The sequence below is a fragment of the Trachinotus anak genome, unplaced genomic scaffold, assembly GCF_046630095.1.
Source record: "Trachinotus anak isolate AG129_WGS33_773 ecotype Australia unplaced genomic scaffold, CSIRO_AGI_Tana_v1 ptg000011l, whole genome shotgun sequence".
Lineage (NCBI taxonomy): Eukaryota > Metazoa > Chordata > Actinopteri > Carangiformes > Carangidae > Trachinotus > Trachinotus anak.
This window is the reverse complement of record NW_027273862.1, coordinates 14988434-15006817: the sequence shown is the minus strand read 5'-3', so window position 1 is coordinate 15006817 and position 18384 is coordinate 14988434. Positions and strand designations below refer to the sequence as shown.

At 39.8% G+C, this 18384-nt stretch overlaps 1 protein-coding gene across 1 annotated transcript; it reads left to right on the top strand.

The window, feature by feature from the left end:
• Positions 1 to 6085: 6085 nt before the first annotated feature.
• On the top strand, positions 6086 to 12986 carry cmtr2 (cap methyltransferase 2). Its single transcript, XM_071489399.1, has 3 exons — positions 6086 to 6140; positions 8167 to 9426; positions 10162 to 12986. The coding sequence occupies exons 2-3, from the start codon at positions 8176 to 8178 to the stop codon at positions 11206 to 11208; spliced, it is 2298 nt and encodes a 765-aa protein (XP_071345500.1). The 5' UTR covers positions 6086 to 6140; positions 8167 to 8175; the 3' UTR covers positions 11209 to 12986.
• The last annotated feature ends 5398 nt before the right edge of the window (positions 12987 to 18384 follow it).

Genomic DNA, 18384 nt, shown 5'->3' with positions numbered 1-18384 from the left:
CTGTGAGTGTCTAACAGTGTACTATATGTATAACATGGTTGTGTGCATGTATGTGTATGACCTTGTTTTCTATGAATCAAGGTTATGACCAGCAGGTAGAGATCATCATGATGGAGATAACATGCATCTATCACTCTGCTGCTCGGCCTTTATTGAAGTGCTGACAGCAGATCTTTGACCTCCGGGCTGAACTCTGTGGGATAATCGCTGCAGTGGCAATGAGCTCAGGTGAAGGAGAGGGCCCTGTCACCTTGTGTGTGTGTGTGTGTGAGTGCAGCAAATCAAGATAAAATTAAATTGTACAGTGTCGGTGATGTTGACGATGCACGAATGTTGGTCCTTTTCATTATGATCTTTAAATGTTTTAACATTACTGCATAGTTCATTGTGTTTTATTTAGAGATAAATGTTATGTGAAAATGCCATAATACCAAAATTACACATTAAACTGCATATTGACTAAAAACCTTATCTTTATCTACTTAAACAAGTTTTATTATTTGTTGATTATTTTGATAGACGTGTTTCTTTTGAAAAAACATAATTTCTGAAAAGAACAGAGAATGTAATAAAAACACACTGTGAAACCTGATCTGTTTTTAAGCTGATGTGCTTCAAAGGAGCGTTTTTTGCTATTGCTGCATATCCAACATTAACATTTACAGTTATTTACTCACCAGTCTAATAGAAACGTTGCAAGTTGAGCATCAAACTTCATCGTCACTTTACTCATAAAGAGCTGTGTCCAGTGGTGGAGAGCAATGGCAATGTGATTGTGTTTTGCTTCCATTTTGTTTTCCTTGTTTTCCTCTTCTCGAGGAGATGTTACACTGAAATCTGGCGCAAACAGCACAATTTTCCTTTTACTAAGGTTACCTTTTTAACATTTAATTTGACATTTCTAATTATTTTTAAGGCTGTATGAAGTCGAATACTCATCAATGACAGAAACAGAAAATAAACAATGAAACAAGTCTCAGAGACAGCTAGATTGTCCATGCGGTGTGCTGTCATTAAATCTGTTGTTGTGTTGTAATTGCTTTGTTCATCAGATGTGGTATGCAATCCGTGCAGGATTACATTTAAGGGGCTATATGTAAGTTTTCTCTGCTGCCGAACATAGTTTCTTGCTGGGAGTGGGGTGGTGGTGATGGTCCCTTACTGTGAGCTTTAGCTATAAAACTAGAGGTTATAATATGCCCTCTGAGCAGTGCTGCCTCTTCAGGCCAGAATGGACAGTGACTCGCTATCAGAAAGTGATAAGATGGGCTGGCTGGACTGGAGGTAGCTGGCTAGCATGCTAATTTCAGTATAGGAAAAGAAGTGACAGAAATAGAAGTAAAGCAATAGGTAATATTGGTGTCACTTTCCACTGCTGGACACAGCTCTTAGTGAATAAAGGAATTAAGTTTGACCCTGAACTCACTGTCTTTCTTCTAGAGTGGTAAGAAAACAGCCGGCTATAACATTGGCTATGTAGCGACAGCAAAGCCTACATATATCTCTTTTAACCTCTTGCTGGACCTGGTGCCTGGAGGCTCAGTGAGCCAGTGTCTGCAGCAGTACCTGAAAGTCGCTAAGTGTCAAATTTTGTGGGATTTCCTGCTCAAAACATCCTCCATCTGTAGAAATTTAGATTCACCCGATCCTTCAACCTGGAGAAGGTCGACAGCCTTATCTTTTAGTTAAGGGAGCTGGTGGTGAATCCTAAATCCAGCATCGCCGAGCTGGTGTGGATGAGATACAGTGTACATATTGCTGTTTTATCAGCAGATACAGAAATCAGCCTGTCAAACATACAGGATCTGCAGTGAAATGAAATGTAAATGAATTGCTATTCTCCGGTGCTCATCGACATCCATTTAGGCTTCACAGCTCACTCTGGTAAGTGTTTGACAGCCACACATGTTGAATAAAAGTCATACCACAAGGTTTAAGAAGACACTACCTCTATAGATGCACTATTAATAAGTGTGTTCTCTCCTCTTAGGCATGCACTTACATCTGTGACAGTGCTCACCAGAAACATAAATCTGGTGATATGACAGACCGTTGGCTCACATAATAAGGGCAACCGCATCAGTAAGACAACTGCTGCATCTGTCTGTCACGAGCAGCAATAAATGGCATACCTTCCTTCTCAGCTGTGAAAGTGAGTGGGTTAGATGGACCTGAACGACCAGCAGATCAATCAGCAGCTCCAGTATTTTGGTGATAGAAATGAATTGGTGTTTTACAACAACTCCAAAGCTGTGCTGCTATTTACATCATTTTATGTTGTAAATAAAATATTTTGTAAATTGACGAAGTGGGACCAATAACCCATATAAAGAGCAGTAGATGACTGTCGACATTAGTTCGCTTGAAGGGGATGTTGAAGTGAGCAGCACTCTAGGCAGGAGCAAAAATGTCATGAGGCAAGGTGTCAAAACTGCGTGAAATGGGCTAAACTGACAAATACATTTCTCCTCTCTACCGCTCTGTGCACATTTATGATTAAATGTACCATTTCTATCTAACGGTAGGTAATATGGCCTATTGGATACATATCAGACTAAGTATTGATTACATGAACACCACAGTGATAAAAGTGATCTACACTACAATCAGTGTGAAGGACTTGTGTGTGTGGTAGTTTTGTTCACAGGACACTCTCACTGACTGAGTCATGCATTTGGTTTGTTAGTGGAGACCAGAGTGAGCTGAAGGTGGGCGGGAACTGCAGAGTGGCTGCCCTTTTGCCCTTTACCATTTGCACAGCACATTTAATTATTTTTGATAGTCACACATGACCTTTAAAACCCCACTTGCTTTAATATAAATTGTTAAAGGATTTGAATTGTATACTGTAAACTCAGTAGAGCTTTCCTAGTCCCCTGAGGGCCTGTTGAAAAAAAAAAAATACATGACTCTACTCACCTTCAAAATAAGATTCCCTTAAAGACAGATTTTACCCAATTTACTAAAAATAATCATAAGTTCAGCTCCCATTGAGAGTAGAACAGAGATGCACTATTTTCATCTTATGAGCTTTTATTATTATTATTATATGCACAGCTAAAGAAAAAAAAAATAGGTTAAGAAGGTGGAGGAACATAACTAACTACATTTACTCAAGTTCTGTGCTTGACGATTACAGATTCTAGATTAAATTATGTGGTAATAATGAAGAAACTTGGTTTCCCTTCACAACAACTTCTAGACTAATATTATTTGTATTTTTAGGTTATTGATTTCCATAACTCATACCTGCATTTCCAAAGTAAGACATTCCCTTTCCCTCCACTTCTTCAAACACCTTCTTGGATTGACTGCCTTCCTCCACAGGACATAGTCTGAGATAATGCATTTGGGCAGTACTGTAGGAACATCAAGCCATAAATAGAACGATAACTCCATAATGCACGCATTAATATTACAAGAGGTGTCACTGATATAGCAGTAAATCTGAGGACAAAATGTTTACAGCCCACCATTTTTGGAAATACTAATTGCACCTGGAAATCCCAAAGGTCCATTATTTATGAATGAGACTCCAGTGAGTGTCCTGTTTTTACTTTGCCACATATTTCTTGTTAAAGCCTGAATTGCCTTTACAATGGCAACATATGTGATCTGTGTGATGTAAAGATGGGAAAACCAAATGCAGAGATACAAAAAGCATGTAAAGCCCATACAAGCATGGCATTTAAATGCAATATTTAAAAAGTCAGTTTTCATCAGCTCACACTCTAGAGAGCTCTAATAATTATATAACATGATGGCACAGATCAGTTCACTGTTGATAATCTGACTGAAAAGATGCACACACACACAAATCCAGTAGAAAAGAGGATCATATAGTTTATTCAACAGGCAGGAGCTCAGACTCTACTAAATTCACCAATAAACTGAAAATTAGAACACTTCACCTGCATGCACCCTACTGTACATAGTCATTGTATAGTCATAATATTTTTTGAATATATATAAGACCATCATAATCATATTATTAGAAACATCACTCATGGAACATTAAAAGATGTATGCCCATGTTGAGTGATAATCAATGTTAATGAAAAATTCTGGGGGACAAATTAGCACTTTAGAAATTTTTACAAGACACACAGTCAATAAACTGGGTTTATTGTTCCGTAATTAGTTATGTATAAAGCAGCTTCAGGCTACTTGAACAAAAATTAAGTGTACTCCATGGAAATGTCTTTGTCCATGTCTTTTTCAGCATATTTGGAGAAGCCAACATTTGATCCACCAAAAAAGAAAAAAGTAACAACACCCCTGCATTTATCACACCTTCACTCCTTCAGATCCATTAATGTAGAGTCAGGTTTTCCAGATTAGGTGCCAATGATTGAGTCTAGGACTGTCTATCCTGAAAAATCCAGCCCAAAAGCAGACTCTTTGGTGCAAGAAGAAGTCTCCAAGAATCCCAAAATGTCATTACTGGATCTGCAAGTAACTCTAGCAAATGCTGGTGCCAAAGTGCACATGTCTACCATCACAGAGAGACTGAACAAATTTGACCTGTATGGGAGGTGTATCAGGAAAGAGCCTCTGCTGTCCAAAAAGAACATTGTTGAGAGACTGCAGTTTGCCAGTCAACTTATTGGCAAAGAGCAGGCCTTTTGGAATAATGTTCTCTTGACAGACAAAACAAAGATAGAGTTGTTTGGCCACAGTAACAGTAAATATGTTTGGCCCAGACCAAAGACAGCTTTTCTCGAGAAGAACCTCATACTCATTGTGAGGCATGGTGATGGAAAAGTTATCGATTGGGGTTGCCTTGCTGCCTCAGGGTCTGGGCAGCTTACAGTCATTGATTCAACTATGAATTCGGTATCATATCAAAGAATGCTTGGAGATAATGTGAGGAAAGCTGTCTGAAAGCTGTAGTTGAACTGAAGACAACCTTTCAGCTGGATGATGATACTGAGCACACTAGAAAATCCACAAAGGAATGGCTTAAAAAGAAGAAACGGAGGGTTATGGAATGGCCTGGTCAACAGAACATACAAGAAAACCTGCAAACATCTTGCAACTGCAGGAATTTTGCATGGAAGCATGATCAAAAATTTCAGCAAGTCAATGTCAGAGACTGGATGATAATGCAAAACTGCTACAAGATGTTAAAGGGGACAATACTAGCTTCTGTGGCTGACAATGTCCACAGACGAATATTGAATCTGTTGAAATCTTTGTTGAATAAATGATTGAAAAGGCTAATTTTCCTTATGGTTTTGTTCAAGTGTAACCTTTATCTGTAGGCACAGAGAAGATCCAATATTTGCTTCAAATATGTTGACAAAGTCAACATGTGATGTTCATTTTTTTTAACATGACTGTATGTATTTCTATATTCAAGATATAATTTGACTTTCAAACTAATTCACAGATCCACTCTCAACCAGTCATAAATCTTCATCCTTCCAAAAATACAAGATGGCTACAGACAAGTTCATGATGTATAGTTCCAAAGAAAAGGGCTATTTGATGACAAAATAAAGCGATGAAAACATTAAAAATAAATCCATCCATCCATTATCTGTACCGCTTATCCTTACAGGGTGGGGGGGCAATCCCTGCTGACATTGGACGAGGGTGGGTACACCCTGGACAGGTCGCTAGTCTATCACAGGGTTGGCATATAGAGAAACAACCAGACATGCTCACATTCACACCTATGGGAAATTTAGAGTAACCATTTAACCTAATGTGCATGTCTTTTGACTGTGGGAGGAAGCTGGAGGGAACCCATGTGGGAACAAGGAGAACATCCAAACTCCACACAGAAAGGCCCCCGGTTGGTTTACATACCCAGACCCTTCTCGCTGTGAGGCGACATTGCATAAAAATAAATTATAAATAAATATTGGATCTTTTTTGGTGGAGGACAAGACATCATTCATCTTCTTTGTTGGTGCTCATGTCTATTTCTCCAAACTATAATGATAGTATCGATAACATAAACATCAAACACCATTGTTATTTTTATGTCATTTCTTTGATTTGTCGCAGTCAAGCCCCAAATTATGTGACATACGCCTTTAAAAGAGGCCCCGCCCCTTTTCCCATACACATGCGTGGTGTCGTTCTGAGTCATGTGACCATTGGTTCAGGTTCCTGTTAGCAGCAGCTGGCCGGTGAGTTTCTATTCACTGTTTTCAGGCTGTTTGTGTTTCTACAACCGACAGGCAGCTCCACAGACTGTGCACAGGGACATTGACATCACTCTGAAATAATTTAATGAACAAGAAGTGTCCGTGAATTCAGCCACGGCGGGTTTTAGGAGACACAACTCGGCCTTCGGCACGGCGCTGCTGGAAGTACCCAATTCAGCTCCAGCTGGAGATAAACTTTCATTTTATAACATTTTTAGTTTTTCCACAAACATGTATACTTTTCAGTGTAATTTACAGCCCATAACACATAGCTACTTAAAGGCTGTTTACCTTACCACAGCTGTAAAGTTGTATTCATATACTTATATACTGTGTTATTTACATCACATAAATAGTTCTGTGTCAGATGTGAGCAGTCTGACACAGTGTGCAGGAGATAGATGATCAAACTGGATTTGTGCACACCCAATGTCCAGTTTGCGAGGAAACAGCCCAGCTCTAAATGTTGTCACCATTTCTTATTTCAACCATCCCAAGTTTTTTGTGGCAAAACTTTATAGACATAAGACAGTAATTCAGTGGATGACGATTCAGTACTTGCACTGTCCTTCGAGATTATGACAAAACTGTCATATGGTGTGAATAAATTTAATTAGATGAAAACCTGTCACAACATGAGATTTCATTACTTTGGAAAATTGCAGTGTTTTGTTTGTCTGAAAGACTGAAAGTGCTCGTAAAGGGATAAACATGGGTTTAGATTTTAATTAAGGCAGCAAACCAACGACTGCCTCCATTATCAATTGACATATGAAATTTGTTTTTTGATTAATTTCTTTGTTCTTTACTGCCAGGGATGTAGCTAATTCTAAGTTGATTTTCATTTGTGAGTCAACTTTTACTTAAGGGTTGTATTTATTGAGGTGCAGCCCAGTTTTAAAAGATTTCTTAATCTTCCAGCACATCTGTGATTATATATGCAGATGTAATTAATTATCACTCAATTTAAAACTGATTTCAACTCTTCTCACTGTATTTAATTATCTCTTTGGGTCTCTTTTCTGGTTAAAACTAACATTTTCTTGCTAGTTTATATCAACAACAGCTGAACTGTTTACAGACATCACAGAGCAGATCCCTTTCATACACAGCAGCAGTGCTTATCAGAGTGATTTATGATGGGTCGTTGATGAATGTGCTGTCGTTACTTATATGCCATATATTTCAATTCATCACTGAGTCACTCCAGACTAATCAAGAAATAACCCAGAAATATGTTCTCCTGCCCAGTGCAGTCATCTAAATCATGTGCACATGAGCAGAGACTTAGCTCTGGGCCTAATATGATTCTGACTGTAAATTATTTTTATGTCATGAATTAGAAATTGCTCAATAATTACACAAATTGTTCAAAATGATTACCTCGATGAGGTTTTATAAGGCTAAATAAAATGTCTTAAGACCATGCTCTTGTGTCTAGTCCAACATACTGTTGTGATCGAATGTAATGTCAAAAACATATTGGCACAAAGCTGAAAACTGGGCTGTTTTCTCAGCTCATGTCATGAACAGCTGACAATGTGGAGATACATGGTTTTCACAGTACAGGAACAAAATATTTAAGATAACTTGGATCCTCATGTAGTCATCATATCAAAATGTTGATACAATATGTGAGTGTTGAGCAAATTTAGAAGTGACTGTGTGTTTTAATAGTGATGTAGAAAGCCTGTGGATGAAGCCCTGGCCTCGTGAGGTAATCACCGCAGTATTTACAGTCTGTCCTGTCGCCTCAGGGCACCACATCACAATGAGTTGACATAAGTAATTCAACACCACTCATGCATGTAGGGAAAGTAAAGGGTTGCAGAGCTGAGCCTTGGTATAATTCACTGTGAAATGTAGTGTCTGCAGATTTTTTTCCCCTTAAAGATTGAGTCTATACTATGCCATATGCCGTGAGCAGCTCAAATAAACACTAAACAGAAAGTGGAATTTTTTAACTTCACTCAGTGTATGTTTAATTCCTCATGTTGGTCTACAACAGGTGTGGAGGATGAGCTCAGGCAATGGGACCAGGAGGAAAGTCCGCAAGCTGCAGCATTTCAACAGCATGGTGGCATCTGACCCTGAAACACTGGCTGAGGTTCAAGGTCTGTTTAGTAAAGTTAGAATCTATGTGAAACCATCCGACGGGGGGTGGTGTATCCCTGATCCAAATGTGGCTCTCAAACACCAAGCGGAGGAGCACCCCCGGCTGCAGGCCTTTAAGGTCTCACTGAACGCTGTAAAGAACCAGCTCAGTGACAAGAACGTCCAGGTCTGGCATCAGCACACCAACTCCACCAATCGAGCCGGGAAGGTGATTACTGCTGTACGCTCTGCTGCCAACCCGGAGATCTGCACTCAGGCCTGGTGCAAGTTCTATGAGATCCTGGGAACCTTTAATCTTCTTCCAGATGAGGCTCTTCAAAGTGGAGAGCTGAACACGGTCCACCTGTGTGAAGCTCCAGGGGCCTTTATAACCGCTCTGAACCACTACATCAAAACCAGCGGGTCCACGCGCTACTGTGACTGGAGTTGGGCCGCCAACACTCTCAACCCATACCACGAGGCTAATGGGGGGAGCACGACCATCGCAGATGATCGGTTAATTGCTAACACGCTGCCCTGGTGGTTCTTTGGCTCAGATAACACAGGCAACATCATGATCCAGAAACACTTGCTGGAGCTGCAGGTGTTTGTTTCTAACATGCGTAGAGTTGATATGGTGACAGCGGATGGTAGTTTTGACTGCCAGGAGAACCCGGATGAGCAGGAGGCGCTGGTGGCGTCACTGCATTACTGTGAGGTCACAGCTGCACTGCTGCTCCTGAGCCCCGGTGGCTCCTTTGTGCTGAAAATGTTCACCATGTATGAACACTCCTCCGTCTGCTTACTCTTCCTGCTGAACTGCTGTTTCCAGTCCGTCAACGTCTTTAAACCCGCCACCAGCAAGGCGGGCAACTCTGAGGTTTATGTTGTGTGTCTGAACTATGACGGCAAGGAGGCTGTGAGACCTTTGCTCTCAAAACTCATTCGTAATTACGGACCAAATCTGGCTGACCAAGAGGCACTTTTCCCCAATGCACATATCCCAGAGTCGTTTCTGAAACAGCATGAAGACGTGTGCTCTTACTTCCACACGCTGCAGGTGGCCACGATCACAGAAAACCTGCAACTGTTTGAAGGCATGAGCACAGAGCAGAGGCAGCAGCTTGACCACATCAGGGACTGTGTGGCTCATGAATACCTGCAGCGATTCCAGGTAGGATGTGTGTCATAGTTCAACCCTGACCTCTAAAACAACAACAGTTGACAGCCGATTTCACCTAAAGGTCAATTTAGTATCTGATGGACAGTAGCTTCAGAAAGTATTCAACCCTCTCTTCTTTTGGCATCTTCAAGGGCTTCACGTCAATATATTAGTTCTTCCCATCAGGACTTTTTAGAAAATAAACTTTATCTTCAGCATTTCTGCACTTCATTAAAATGGTTTTGCCAACAATCTGTAATTGTTTGCAGTTGTGGATTAACAGTGGATTAGGGTTTTTTTGATGACTTGTTTAATCTGTAAAGTGAGAAGTCTATCAGAGTATAACTGATGCCGTATTTGCTTGTTTAGTTTTATGTAGAAAAAAACCCCCAACAAAAACCTTAGTTTGTAATGATCTGGAAGCTGTAACTGGTCAGTGTTTATTTTTGCCTGCTGAATGACTTCATTCCTAAATCGACCAGTCGAACCATTAATCTTTACAAAATACAAAATCTATAATTCTTTCTTCCTTGGTGAGGTGAGTTGCAGATAATTTCCAAAGCAGAAACTGTCTTGCTGTAACTCTTCTTAGTTTCTAGGATTCCAGGCATTATATGTTCTGGCATGCAGTTTTTTGTGCTCACATACAGATAAATCCAACATTAGCCACAGGTTTCATTGCAGCTGATAATGAACACTTTCAACAACTATAAGTTTGCACTTGATCAAGTTTCTCTCTGTGTGTAGGTGAGCTTCCTTCCACGGAGCCGATGGATCTCCCGTAACTTGGTGAGTCCTGTCTGCTGCAGCGTCTCAGCGGGCCGACCCCTGGGACAGAAGAAGCAAACAGGCTCCTTTAATGAGCGGAGGGAGCTGCAGACCCTGACCTGGAGGGAGCGCATCGAGAGGGGTTACCATGCCACCTGGATACAAAGACACTGCACTGAGGCCAAAGGGGCAGGCTGCGTGCTGGAAGGCCCCCTGTCCGAATGTCATGTGGAGTCATGGTATGTTATTGTTGGGGCTGCACTACCCGCCCTCAGAAACTCTCCGTTCTGTGAAGGAGGACTTTTAAACCACCTCAATGAAGCCCTGATGGACACAGTAGTAGACTGGACATGTGTGCCTCCCTGTGACTCTTGCCATGTGGTTTGCACAGCCTCTATTTTGTCCAGTGTTGCAGGTATTTGTGTCTTCAAAGGCGACAGTTATGGGAACAAAAAGAAGAGCCAGTGTCTGGTGTTTGGCAGCTGCTCAGTGTGGGGTCCCTGTGAGAGCCAAATTGGGAATTTAGTCTTAACATTTTCTGCAGAGCCTTCCCTCCCTCAACGAGGCTGCATTGCACTGCACGACGGGGAGCCGCTGTACCAGCAGCAGCTCTTGGGTTGTGTTGTGTTTTCCCTGCAGACCCTGAACTCTGGGGATGCAATGGTGCTGCCTGTTATTTCTGCTCTAACACGTGTCACAGCAGCAGTTGTGTTTTGCCTGCATGTGTGTTTTCGCTCAGTCACATTCAGGTGTCCGCCCCCCTCTGGTGTAGTTGGGACAGTGCTTGTGTGTGTTGGCTTCTGCTCTGAGGCTGCAGCCCGCATACTCCCTGTTCTTACCGATGTCCATAACTGCATGAGTCAGCTGTTGAGAGAGGAGGGTAAGAGTCAGTCCTCTAGCTCGGACAGACAGGTGCTGCAGTTTGTTCCCATGGAGGAACTGCTCAGCGGAGGGCTGACTGAGTTCCTGTGGACCATGAACTCTGAAATCATCCAACAGAAGCTGCATCTGCTCATGCAATCATAGAGCAGGTTATTGAGCTGTGACTCTCATATACACGCAGGACCAGTGTCATTATGTCACAGTCTGTTTTTATTCTTGTTGACACAACAGACTGTGCAACTGCATACTTCCAGCAGTTAGTCAATGAATCTTTATTGACTGATATTAAAAAAGCAATCCACTGATGAACACTGCACTCTTTTAACAATGTTACACTCTTGATGGGGAAAAAAAGGAACAACATTTATGGAGCAGCAGCAACGATATCAGTATTTTTATTTGACATTATCTTTTTTTGTAAAAACCATGTGCCTATATTACCCATAATGTATCCTGCTGAGAGTGATCTGAGCTTCAAGGGTGTTATGCTAGTAGCAGTTATTGTAGCATCAAGCAGAGATGAGCAGCAGGCTACAGAGGCCTCAAGTAAGATCACTTGAGATAGGTTTATCAGACTTCATACAGCTCCCTCTGGAAACACAAAGGATTCTGTATAACGTCTGTATAACTTTCACACATGCAGTTCTACTCCCCTTTAAGTCTAATGATGACGAGCCCAGCAGGGATGGTCTAACTGTGTTTTCAGTGCTTTATGTTTATTAGGGACATTTTTTTCTCCAGTTTGTGTTGAATCAAAACAAGAGTTGATATTGGCGTTGCTGTTTTCTCACTGACCTGGGTGATAGGTTGGACGTGGCTCACTGCTCTGGGTCAAACATAACTGTATGATCAAAGCAATGTGATGCAAATTCAGAAAGCAGTGTTTGTGTGTGGCAAGATTAACACTTCAATGGATGGATTCAAATGTCTCATGCGTGGTTCATTTACAGTTATTTATCCTGAGAAATCTTAGATTTGATGTAAAAAAAATGGCCTGTTGAGTACACATCCTAATCACATACAAAATCATTCAAACAATCAGCAAAATGATTACACATGGAATTTTGCTAGTAATGATATTTCAGAGTTGAAAAAGTAACAAAAAACCCAATAACAGTATGCTCATTTAAGTATACTATTGTTTATTAAAGAATTTGGCCTAAGATATGTATTGAGCAGGACATTTTGGAATATATATATACATATATATATATATATATATATATATATATATGTTCAGTCTTAACTTCCTCAGTTAGGTCTCAACTTTGTGATTTGACTTCCAAAGCATTTTAGTTTTGACAAAATGTAACTGTGCAACAGATACAAGAATCGACGACCTGCAGGCGAGAACATCACTGTCTGGTGATAAAAACTGGCAATGCATGCAAATGCTTATTACTTTCAGTACTAGATCAGCAGATCTCATCCGTGACTAAATTCACTGAGGAATTTTGGGAGGTTGAATAAACAGTCCTACCCTCAGCACCAAACCTCCTGTCAGTCACAGATGGTTTGTGTTGAAATCCACGTCGCACAGAGCCTGGAGTTTACCCTGAAGTGCCTGTTGTCTTTAACAACACATTATTTCATCCCAGGATGTTGAGGATCTTTTTTATCTTTTAGCCATCATGCAGCTTGTAGCCAGCTTCCTGTTTGCCAATTAATTCCTCTCAGCTCTGTCCAGTGAGAAAATGTTTCTATCCTTATATAAAAGGACAGTCTGTGCAATAAAGCCTTTTATACTGCATGGTCTACACAACTACAGAGCTGTAGAAATATACATATTAGCGTCAACTGAAAAACATGCTGTATTTGTTTATTTTTAGTTTTTTAATTTTGGTTTCTGGTTTAATATCAATATAATGTTACTGGAGAGTTTATTTTCATACAAAAATAATAAAAATTTACTCTGACATTGATATGAAGTCAAAGTTTATTGAAAGCTAAAATGTGACAACATCTTCTAACCCTGTGGAAGTGAGGAAATCAGCACATTAGTTGGTATTGTAGCAAGCCTGGTGTCCCCACTGAAACTCTTTGATTGCTTGATTGAAAAGATTAAATTGCCTCCCCTGGAATAAAAACAACTTGCGGGAGAGAAAAAAAAAAGGTTTGATTTAGTTTTTGGCTGATTTCTGATTCATAATATTCACGTACGAGAAAACAGTTTGATTACACTTTGTCATTTATTATTTTTGTTTCTCATGATAAAAAAATATCTACAGATACTGTTTCAGAAACAAAAGTCAAAGAGGTGCTAAGGCTCATTATACACCAGAAAACAAAAGAAAATGGGAAAAAAAGGAAATGGAGACTTCTTTGTTATTCTGAGCAGATGACGTTCTCCTGCAGGAGAAGACATTTATTGATCCAGATCTACTTTCAAACTATTCCTAGATTGTTACCACTGGTGGGGCAAAAATGTAGCTTTTGTCCTGAGGTACTGAGACTCAGTTTAACCTGCTCAGCTCCATGTTGTCAGGTTTCACAGAGCTTTTATTAGCCTACACCAGTGGCTCCCAAATTGAGTGTGAATGCTCTGTATGTGCATGCATATGGATGTACAAGTGTGAGAATTCAGGTGCATAATAAGAGTCATCTCAGCTATTTTTAAGGGTTCTACTCGGTTTAACAGATTTTAGTATATTTTGTTTCACGGTTAACTTGATACTGTGGTAACAAATGTGGAGACTGTATGGTGGGACAACGGATAGACACTATGCTGTACTCTGAGGTTTGCTAACGTACACGTGGTGTGGTAATCATTCAGTTTGACTTTGAATTGAGCCTCTAGTGGAGCACTTGCCAGGGATTATGACACAAGAACTATATTCTGTGTAACTGATAACTGTCATATTACTGTTTCATTTTGCTTAGCCCGGTTTCCACCACAATCATATCTCAGTTGCTTTAATTTGTGTAATGCAGGCATGGGTGGGTATGTTATGTAGACTTGCATCAACATCAGTGAATACAGAGCAGAAATAATTTGTGGATGCATCAATCACGCAGCGTATCCTGCACAATATTTTCACCTTCATTACCTGTTCATTAAGAACTAACCACCTGTTGGATGAGGTTAAGGTGGAAATCATCCTGCCTGCAGTATGTTCACTTCAGATGTCACAGACAACAATAAAGCTAACCAGGAAATCATATAAACCACAACAAAAATAAAAGCAAATAAAAATCTACTTCCCCTAAAACTGAAACATAATAAGTTGTTATGTACCCTAGGGTCATTCACATAAAGGTGTCATAACATAAACTGGGTTTGCAAACCAGAAACATCTAATTTTTGTAATTATTACAAAAATGAATGCAAATGAATGAATGATTAATATTAACGATTCTCCAACAAACTGTGCTTTAATACTTTTATCAACAGCAAATACTGATGTTTTACCTTTTTGTAGTTTACATGTCTTGGTTTTAAGGTATGATTGCAACGTTTTTCTATTTTCTGTCAAAATATTAAAATAGAATCTGAACCATGATACTAACTCTCACTTTAGTAGGTCAAAAAAGAAATATATCTCCAATCTGTTTATTTCTGCTTGTTTTCAGCTTGTTTTTTGACCTTTCGGCCATTCTTAATATAGGTTAGTATTTTGGGTCAACCTGAAAAAACACTCCTCACCAAAGGTTACTTATAAGGTTTCATTTTGTCATATTAATACCTCCCTGTCTGCTCTTGTGATATTGTGGATTACAGATGAAAACTGGATTAGAGAGCAAATCAGCAACTCATATTCTACTAATATGTCCCCCTGTTTGTCTGCCTCCAGCCACGCCATCGCCCACACAAACAATTCAAATCAGACAGATTAATATTAATCACACAGATGAATGCATAGTCAAGATTGAGAAAACTTCCACATTCTATACATGAAAAACACAGGGAGAAAACAAATAAATATTGAGTACAGTGAGACTCTTTAAAATGTCAGTTCAGTGTGAGACGGAGTGAGTGTGTGTGGTTGAGTCAAGTGATTGGGTTGTATTATGTAGCGGGAATGTAATCCTTCCTCAGTGCAATATTCTTCTGTCTCCACTCTGGCCTTTCCAAATATGTACACACACACACCAGCAAGGCAATACGTGTGTCTCTGCATCTGATACTGAATACAGTCTAATCTGTGTGGATGAAGTGATCGAATGGTGAACTTGTGAACTCTGTTTTAATTTATTTAATCTAATTTTTTATCATTACAGCCTTTTTCATTCGATAAATATATATATGTGTTCACACATATGACTACATGTGATGATAAAATGTGAATAGGTCAGGCTGTATCCATTGATATTAGAGACCTTATTAATGCAGGTCAGATAGTAAATATGGTGAAAAGAGGGCCAATAATGAATCAAATGCATATCAACAGTAGTCGGCCTTTAGCCAAGCAGTGAATTAAAGGACAAACAAACATTATACATTATAACAAGTTATAATACTGTCTATATAAATGTGAAAATGCAGTAAAGCTCAACATTAGCAGTGTTTTTGGCTTATATAAATGTTATGTTGGCCCCTTGACTCTCTTAGTATTTTTGTGTGCACATCACTGTTGAATGGAGACTCACTGCTTGCCCTGCTGTCTACATAGAAAAGATGTTGACACACCAGGTGAAGTGAAACTCTCATTATGCAGCAAAAACAAGGCAGCAGGCATAAACTTGTGGGAGAGTGGTGTTCCCTGCAGAGCAAGATGTGTTCATCAGAGGAATTCAGCTTCGTCAGTCATGTGTCTCTGATCTCATTTTAAGAGAAGCTATCTTACTTGTTAACAGCAATCTCTAATGTGTGAGAAAAATAAAGTAGGTTGCAGTACAGCAGTCCTCAGAACATCCACAGCACAACAAAATGACCAGTAAACTTAATGTTCTCTTGACCCTGTCAGGGATATACAGTAAGTATATCTATACTAATAGTTACACTTGCAGTTACACTCAAGTCTGAGCCAAGTCTGAAGTCCTCCTCACCTCTCACCTCTCACCTCTCAAGGGAATAATGTCTTGGTGTATTCACTGAGTGATATCAATCTTCTCATGCTCTCAGTGAGAAAGTGAAGCATAGTCAAATGAGTTAAACTTCTGAGTTAAAACTACAAACACTCACACTTGTCTATTTGACAAAACTGTTCCATCCAACTACCTGCATACATACCTGCAGTTTAAAACAGAGTAGTTTCTCTTCAGAGATTGAGACTCTGGAACTAGCTGTAGAGCCAGGAAAACTGTGAGGTATTCATCCTCCTACTCCTTCTGCTGGGCAGTTTCTCTCCAGAGGTCCTGACTGACCTCCTCCTCAGCCTTAAACTTGGCGACAAGTTCTTTCAGTCTTTCTTTAGGCGCCTTCAACCCCTGACTCGACTGTATATGGGTGTCTTTTTGTTGCTGAAACTGCAAACTCAGCTCCAGTCTCCAGGTGTGCCCCTTCTGTTGCTTTGTGGTGAGATGCCTGTTTTGACAGACTTGTTCTCTTTTGTCTCTGTCTCCAGCCTGGTAGAAAGCTCACTGACCTGCACCCATGCACCCTCTGCACCCTGGAGGTGAGCCTTTAAAACCTTGACCTGGGCTCACATAGACCTGTTTGTAGACGTGCAGTCCTTCAGCTGCTTGGCCCACTTGTCAGAGCCTGTGGCTGATAGATTCAGTTTCAAGGTCGTCGTTGTCTGTTGAAACATTTCGGTCTTTCAGCTCTGGTTCAGTTCTGGTAATCACAAAACATCAACAATCAGAACACAGGATTAAACCTGCTATCAATCTCCAAATGATTGAAAGGTCCGATACTGTTCATAGCTCAATTACCTTTCTATGAGGCCCCAGGACAAAAATGTGCTGATGTCTTGTGCACGAGTGTTTCATTATTTCTCCAAACACTCTTAAACAAACCAGTTGGGGAGACTGAGGACGTTTAAACGAGGGATGTTTGCAACATGTCTTATTCCACCAATCAGAAACATACTAGAGTGATGACACTCGTACTGCACATGCTCAGTTAGACCCTCCTCACACCAGGGAGACAGAAGACACATATAACATCTGCTGCTGCATTTACTGAAAAAAAAAAAAATGTTTTGGAGGGTTAGGGTTTGTCTTACTGTCCTGACCTTTTGTATGACTTAATCAAAACGTACTTAGATTGAATCATACTATAATATTATTTTAAGAAAATGCATATTTTTTAAAATACTATGCTTAATGAGATAAAAAGCAAACATTATTTAGTGAGATTGAATGTATTTTCAATATTTGGCAACTGGCACTGATCTGTGGTGCAACATCTTAATTCTTCCATACAAATAAATATTGTGATATGTTGAATGTAATCATCTTTAAATAGTATGGGTAATTAGCAGACAGTTGTAAGTTTAACATGTAACAGTTTGGTAGGTCTAGTCCAAATAGTCTCCGAGTAACTGAGAGAAATGCAAATAGTGTTGCAACCATCCCCAGTCTTCCCCTCCTCCAGAGCTGTAATGATTAGCTGAATGATCGATAAGTCTACTGAAGGAAAATGAACTGGCAGCAATTTTGATATTTGGTTAAGCCTTTGAGTAAAAAAAAAAGCCAAAAATTCACCAGTACCAGCCTCTGTAATGTAAATACTTGTGGTCATGATGTATGTTTTCCCAACATCTTTGGGTTTTTGACTGTAATGCTTCAGTACCTTTCAATATGTTTTCTGTGTTATTTGATAATTTGTTAACAAGCTCAATATAAACCAAAAAAGTAAGCGTTTTAAAACTAATTAGATCACTTTAGTGGTTCAAAATTCTTAAATGATGATCTTGTTTCTTTTTCTGGAGTCATTAAAACATCGCAACAGACAGGTAAACACATGTAAAGCTTTTAAGGGTTGGATGATTTTGAAAAAGTGAGTCTCTATATGGGATAAATGTTGAGGATGACAGTTATGTTTCAGCTCCAACAAGATGAGGAGCAGAGTAGAAATAAACACACCACTGAGCAATCACAGTGAACATCTGCTCTCTGTCACAGCGACACTGCAGCGATGCAAACAAGAAGCGCTCTCTCCTCATGCAGCTGTTGTCTGACAACAAACCCTATTTGTCCCGCTCGAGACGAAAGATGGATCATCTAAAAACACAGAGAGGAGAGATCAATCTCTGAATTAGAAAAAGAGATATGAGCCATGTCACATCACATCTGGCTTGGTAGACACAAACAATACTCTTACATTTTAAACAGGGATATGAGCTAATATGAAAAAAAAAACACATTTTAATTTGTGTTAACAGCCCTGGAGAGCAGCTCGTGAAGTGACTGTCATGACTGAGGGCTTTTAAAATC